The 6737-nt window shown below is 46.0% G+C and overlaps 1 protein-coding gene across 1 annotated transcript; it reads left to right on the top strand.

The window, feature by feature from the left end:
* The first annotated feature begins 3143 nt into the window (after positions 1–3143).
* Positions 3144–6555, top strand: LOC132266370 (uncharacterized). Its single transcript, XM_059767223.1, has 7 exons — positions 3144–3450; positions 3687–4699; positions 4808–4953; positions 5050–5528; positions 5594–5632; positions 5714–5998; positions 6095–6555. The coding sequence occupies exons 1-7, from the start codon at positions 3144–3146 to the stop codon at positions 6553–6555; spliced, it is 2730 nt and encodes a 909-aa protein (XP_059623206.1).
* Positions 6556–6737: the final 182 nt, after the last annotated feature.

Here is a 6737-nt window from a genome sequence, read left to right as displayed (position 1 = left end):
TGAATGAGGGTAATGTGGTCCAGTTTTATTATTGTTTTTATTTTTTTAAAAAAATTAAAAGTAAGCTGGTTTTGAGATTTATTTCACAAACCAAAAGGCAAAGCCATCCTTACTTGGGGGCATACCTCAAGAAACACACAACCACCATGTGGAATCCAAAAACTCGCCAAAGGTACAAAATCCAACAAAAAAAAGCCAAAAAAAAAAGATACACAAAATACAATACCTGCAATTTTAACAGCAGAGATAATTATTCCAAATACACCAAGTAACAATTCAACTTAAAAAATCTGCCATTTGATAAACTAGAGCCTTTCCATAAGAATTTCTTTAAAATATGATTCACACGTGTTAAGAACCTATTTAGGAATGATGAACACCGATGCCTGACCAGTGCACTTGAAGAGAAATAAGAACATTAACTGAAGATTTTGATTTTCTATTTGATCAGAGACAGACACCAGAGCAAAACAAAGAGAGCAGTCAGCAGAAGACCAGAGATTTTTCCAATTAATTGGATAGCTTCCATCAAAATTTTATGAGCTTATTTAATATCTATTTGAGCTAACCCTGCATATCAAGTTGAGTTGGTAAAAATAAATGAGGTTGAATTTATAATTTGATTAGCATAATGTCATGGATTGACAAAGAAAATTTGTTTATGGCACTATTTTAGTAAAAAGTCAATTAAAGAATTGAGTTGTCACCGTGACTTACCCTCCCCCTTCTCTCTCTATCTCTCTCCACCGTGAAACCCTAGACCATTGAACGTATTGATCCCTCGATTTCATTCAAACTCTTGAAGAACTCTAGAAGTTTCTCTTTTTAGGATGCAAGAAGGATCTGTGATGTGTTTTTATGCCAGTCAGACTTGAGGACAATATGATGCGTTCGTTCTTGGAGGTTGCTAGGCTGCTACGGTTGTTCCAAGGTGGCTCTACGAGATTTGCAAATTTGTACCAAGGGCTCTCGATTTTCTTAGATGACGATTTGGTTGGAAGGAGAAGAGATGATTTTCGATTGTGTTTGGTGGGAAAGTTTGATAAGGATGTGGGTGATAGGGCTCAAATTGTTGCTTGGGCATCAAGAGTTTGGAACGTCTCCTTTGGTGTGGGGTTTCGTCGTTGCCGGATTCTCTGTTTCTCTTTCGTCTTCCTTCTCCGACAGAGGCTTCTCGTGTGTTAAAAGTGGGTCGACGTGACTGGGGAAAGGCAACTCTGACTGTGGATGCTTGGAATTTTAGGCGAGGTGCTCGGAGGTCCTGAAAGAGAAGGGACTGAAGAAAGTTTTGATTTACGGTCTCCCTTTTCACCTCTGGAGCCATGCTCTGTTCGTGACGATCGGAGATTTATGTGGTGGTTTTATTTGGGTCAACGCAGATGAATCTGTTGATGCTGAGAGAGTCCGTATCACAGTGGTGGACGGCAAGGTCTGTCCTCCGTTTGTGTTTATTCATGATGATCGGCTTTGCTTTAAGGTGGCTATTTGGGAGGAGAAGCCTCCGGAGCTTGTTCTGATGACAGATAGTTTAGAAGGGGGTGATGGTTCTCATCTGCTTAAGGAGAAGGAATGGTTGAGGTGGGAATTGTCAGGGGAGAAAGGGATGGCTGAGTTTAGAAAATGGAAAGAATTGAGGGATGCGTTGTGGATCCGGAATACGGAGTGTTTTAGACGGCTGTTCACTTAGAAACGGCGGGAAGGTCCTTCTTTCACGATGGATCGTCACCGGCAAGTTGGGTTCCGGCCGAATCAATGGGATGGAGGTTTCACCGGAAGCGGCCGTCAGTCTTTTTTGCAGAGTTGGGATCAGAGAAGGCATCGCGGTGAGATTCACGTGCAACATACGAACGGGTGGGGGAGGAAACTTATCCATACACGTGGTTGGCGTCTAGGACATGGCCGTTATAAGACAAATCCAGCTGTTCCCACGTTCTTTTCAAATTATGCTCCAAATTCAGCTTCATTCGCTTGGGCTAGGAAGGGTCCAAAGCCTTCTCGTGATCATGGGCTTGGTCTTGGAACGCGGAGTGGGGCTTCGGTTGTTAAAGGGACTAAGGAGGTTTCTAAATTTTCTGGTGGGCCGAGTGAGGGGACTAAGGTTTGTGGGTTGGATAGAGGTCTAATTTCTCAGCCACTTAATAATGTTTCTGTTGACGGGATTTCTGGGTCAACGAGTGGGTTGGACTCAGTCCCTTCTTGCTCTGGGGTTGCGTTGAGCAACAAATTTGGGCCATTAGCTTTGTCTTCCTCAGTGGACGGAAGATGCTCTTAGCCATCTGGTTCTGTCAGGGCGAGCGTCAGAGAGGATCGGCGAGGTAAGTCTGCGCATTACCATCGTCTGTCTAAGAAGAAAGTCCTCCTTCTTGCGCTTCGTAAGAGGTGGAGTCGAAAGGACAAGCAGAAATGGGTGCTGTCTTCACAACTGGGTTCTGATCCGGGTAAGTCCACAGCTTTTTCTGGGTCTTCTTCTCTTCGTACTTTCCCTTCTTCCCCTTCTCCTTCTGTTGGGGGATCGAGTAGTTCGTTGGGGTTGGTGAGGGTGTTACGGTCTGCGTGGGACGGAATGTTAGGGTGAAGATTAATGATGCTTCTGCCACTGTTCTGTTGAAGGAGATTCGGGATCTTTTGGCATCCAAATCTGTCTAGTTTGAGGAGGAACTTGATTCACTGATGACTGATTGCTCCCTTTCCTCTTCTGTCCTTGATGATTGGGAGCGTGATGCTGGCTCTGCACATGATGGGGATTTGGGTTTAGTTCAATGGAATAACATCAAGCAAGCAGTGAACGTGGCTGTCCCTTTGGCTGTTGTTTATCCAAAGGAGGATTGGATGAGAGGTTCTTCTGTTTCTGAAGAGGTGAATGATGTGGATGAGGAGTGGGTAAGGGAGAATGGGATGGAAGTGGGCTCTCTGCTGGGAGTTTTTTTCGAGGGCAGGGAGGATGAGGCGATGCAGTTGTTCCAGGGAGTTCTCAATTCTCAACTCAGGGAGAGGGTGGGAGGTAGGGACAGAAGTCAAGAAGGGGTGGGTGATTTGGTGTTGCATAATCCTACTGGTTTTGTCACTTACGAAAGGAGGAACAGGGGCTCCAGGGAGAGTGATGGTGGTAGGAAGGGTGGTTTCTCTAATTTTGTTGTTTCCCCATGAAGCTACAAATTCTTTCATGGAATGTCCGGGGTCTTAATGACTCGGTCAGAATAAAAGTGGTGAAGTCGGTCATTCGTAAAAGGGGAGGTTATGTGGTGTGTTTGCAAGAAACCAAACTCGCTTCGACATCGGATAGGTTGGTGCGTAGTCTTTGGGGTGGAAGATTTGTGGAGTGGGTTGTTTTGGATGCTGTTGGCTCTTCTGGTGGCATTTTGATCATGTGGGATAACAGATGGGTGTCTAAGGTGGATTCTCATGTTGAGAGATTCTCTGTCTCCTGCGTGTTTTCTTTGGTGGAGGATGGTTTTCCTTAGGTCTTTTCTGGTGTTTATGGGCCTACAGAGGATAGTGTGTGTCATTTGCTTTGGGAGGAATTGCGGGAGGTTCGAAGGAGATGGTTGCTTCCCTGGTGTGCTGGAGGGGATTTCAATATTGTTCGATCTCCTTTTGAGAGATCGACGGGGGGTAGATGGACTTCTGATATGGAGGTTTTCTCGGATTTCATTGATGAGTTTAGATTGATTGATCTGCCTCTGGAGGGGGGCCTTTTACCTGGTCTAGTGGACGCTCTCCCCCTACTCTCTCTCGGCTTGACAGGTTCCTTGTGTTCGGGGAGTGGGAGGAGAAGTTTTCTGATGCTGTGCAAGCTACTTTTGCCCGTCCTATCTCTGACCATGTCCCGTTGATGCTGGATTGTGGCGGGTTGCGGAGTAGACGCTCTTCATTTCGTTTTGAGAATATGTGGCTTCGGGATGAGGGTTTTCTGGAAAGGGTCCGATCTTGGTGGGCGGGGTTTGGGGGGATTGGCACCCCAAGTCATTTGCTGGCAGGTCATTTGCGTCGTTTGAAGGGAAGTATTAAGATTTGGAACAAAGAAGTCTTTGGGAATCTTGTGTGGAGGAAAAATCAGGTTCTGGCTGAGATCGCTGATATTGATAGGATGGAGGGTCAAGGGGATTTGGCTGATGCTTTGAAAGTTAGGAGGGCGGAGTGTAAGGCGGAGTTTGCTGAGATTGCGATCATGGAGGAGATCTCATGGAGACAAAAGTCTAAAGCTTTGTGGCTCAAGGAGGGGGATAGTAACACGAATTTTTTTCATAGATTGGCTAATGCTCATAAAAGGGGCAACCATATTGGGAGGATTCAGGTGGAAGGGGAGCTTCTATGCAAGGAGGAGGATATTTGCAAAGGCATCTCAGAGTTCTACGAGAAGTTGTTCACTGAGATTGTTGAGTGGAGACCCTTGCTTGAAGGGCTTCAGTTTGCCTCTATTTCTAGTGAGGAGTGCTTGGGTCTTGAGGAGCCTTTCTCTGAAGAGGAAGTTCTTTCTGCTTTGAAGAGTTGTAATAGGGATAAAGCCCCAAGTCCCGACGGTTTTACCATGAGATTTCTTTTGGAGTGCTGGGAGGTGGTTAGAGGGGAGGTGATGGATTCATTTCATGCTTTCCATGCTCAGGGTTCGTTTGAGAAGAGTTTGAATGCCATTTTCATTTCTCTCATTCCGAAGAAAGGAGGGGCGATGGATATTAGGGATTTTCGCCCTATTAGCCTGGTGGGGTGTTTCTATAAGTTGATTGCCACGGTTCTCGCTTCTAGGTTGCGGAAAGTCTTGGATGGTGTCTTTTCTATTTCTCATAATGCTTTTGTGGGAGGTCATTAGATTTTGGACTCAGTTCTTATTGCTAGTGAATATGTGGACTCCCGATTACGTAGTGGGGTCCCGGGAGTTTTGTGTAAGCTTGACCTGGAGAAGGCCTACGACCATGTGAATTGGAACTTCCTTCTTTACCTGATGGAGAGGATGGGGTTTGGTGATCGGTGGAGGAGATGGATTCATTTTTGTATTTCCAGTGCTCGCTTCTCGATTCTTGTGAATGGTGCTCCTACCGGTTTTTTCTCTAGCTCGAAGGGTTTAAGACAAGGGGATCCGCTTTCCCCTTTCTTGTTCCTGTTTGTGATGGAGGCCCTCAGTAGATTGATGAGTAAGGTTATTGAGTTAGGGTTTCTGAGAGGCTTTCAAGTAGGCAGGGATGCTGCTCCCCAGTTGGAGGTCTCTCATTTAATGTTTGCCGATGACACTTTAGTTCTTTATGATGCGAATGTATCCCAACTTAGATATTTGAGGTGTGTCCTGATTTGGTTCCAAGTTGTTTTTGGCCTTAAGGTGAATGTGGGCAAAAGCGTTTTGGTGCCAGCGGGAGAGGTCCCTGAGATTGGGTTTTTGGCTGATATTCTTGGCTGTCGTACTGGTCCCTTTCCCATCTTTTACTTAAGGTTGCCTTTGGGGGCCTCGTCTAGATGTGTTGGGGTTTGGGACCCTGTGGTGGATAGGTTTGAGAAGAAGTTGGCGGGTTGGAAGAAGCAGTATCTCTCCAAGGGAGGTAGGGTCACTCTGATTAAGAGCACCCTTTCTTGCCTTCCTAATTATTTTATCTCTCTGTTTCAGATTCCTCTTCAGTTGCGGAGAGGATTGAGAGATTGCAGCGTAATTTTCTGGGGGGGGGGGGGGGGGGGGGAGAGGTGAAGAGTTTAAGTTCCATCTGGTTTGTTGGGATCATGTGTGCAGGCCAATTCGTTACGGAGGTTTGGGTCTTAGAAGACTGGTGCCTTATAATAAGGCTCTCCTTGGGAAATGGTTGTGGAGATTTGGTGTGGAGAGGCATTGGCTTTGGAGGAGGGTCGTTGCTTGTCGTTTTGGGGAGTCTGGAGGAGGGTGGTGTTCTTTGGAGGTGCGTGGCCCTCGAGGTGTGGGGGTTTGGAAAGTTATTCGGAAGGGTTGGGATGAGTTTTCCAAACACGTTCGTTTTCGAATCAGGGATGGCACGAGGATCAGCTTTTGGGAGGATGTTTGGTATGGGGAATCTCCTCTCGCCACCTCTTTTCCTCATATTTTCAGGATTGCTACGGATAGGCAGGCCATGATGGTTAACTGCTATCATCTTGACAGTGGGTCACAGGTTTGGGATGTTCGATTCAGGCGGTTGTTTTAAGGATTGGGAGATTGAGGAGGCCATTTGTTTTCTGGAGTTGTTGTATCGCCAGAGGATTGTGGATGGGATTTCTGATTGTTGGTCCTGGGCTGCCACCTCTCATGGGTGCTTTGAGATTAGATCCTTTTTCAGATGCCTCACGGATGATCATAGAGCTCACTTTCCTTGGAAGGCTGTTTGGCACTCTAAGGCTCCTCTCAAGGTGGGTTTTTTTGCTTGGACCTCTGTTCTGGGACAGATTTTTACCCGGGATAATTTGAGAAGGAGAAATCAGGTGGTGATCAATCGCTGCTATATGTGTCTTCGGGATGAGGAATCTATGGATCACCTTCTCCTCCATTGCAACATGGTTAGAGACTGCTGGAATTTGATGTTTGGCTTGTTTTGGGATTCTTTGGTTTATGCCTGGATCCGTTAGATGGTTAATTGAGGCTTGGAGAGGTTGCCATGTGGGGGCTCACATTGTGGATGCTTGGAGGGCTATGCCTCTTTGTGTGTGGTGATGTATTTGGCTCGAGAGGAATAGAAGATATTTGATGAGAAGGAGTTGTCGATTTCTACTCTTAAATTCTCTATCATTTCCACCCTTTTTCGTTGGAT

Source organism: Cornus florida, unplaced genomic scaffold (genome assembly GCF_030987335.1).
Source record: "Cornus florida cultivar Cherokee Brave unplaced genomic scaffold, ASM3098733v1 CherokeeBrave_3.0.0_Hap2_Chr07, whole genome shotgun sequence".
Classification (NCBI taxonomy): Eukaryota; Viridiplantae; Streptophyta; class Magnoliopsida; order Cornales; family Cornaceae; genus Cornus; species Cornus florida.
The sequence above is the reverse complement of the archived record's forward strand: the minus strand, read 5'-3'. Positions and strand labels throughout refer to the sequence as shown.

What these genes read in the sequence shown, in the direction of transcription:
- LOC132266370 (XM_059767223.1), top strand. Translation starts at nt 3,144, where the DNA reads ATGAAGCTACAAATTCTTTCATGGAATGTCCGGGGTCTTAATGACTCG. An exon ending in GTTTTCTTTGGTGGAGGATG is followed by an intron (nt 3,451 to 3,686) that starts GTTTTCCTTAGG and finishes CTGCCTCTGGAG; the next exon opens with GGGGGCCTTTTACCTGGTCT. An exon ending in ATTTTCGCCCTATTAGCCTG is followed by an intron (nt 4,700 to 4,807) that starts GTGGGGTGTTTC and finishes GGAGGTCATTAG; the next exon opens with ATTTTGGACTCAGTTCTTAT.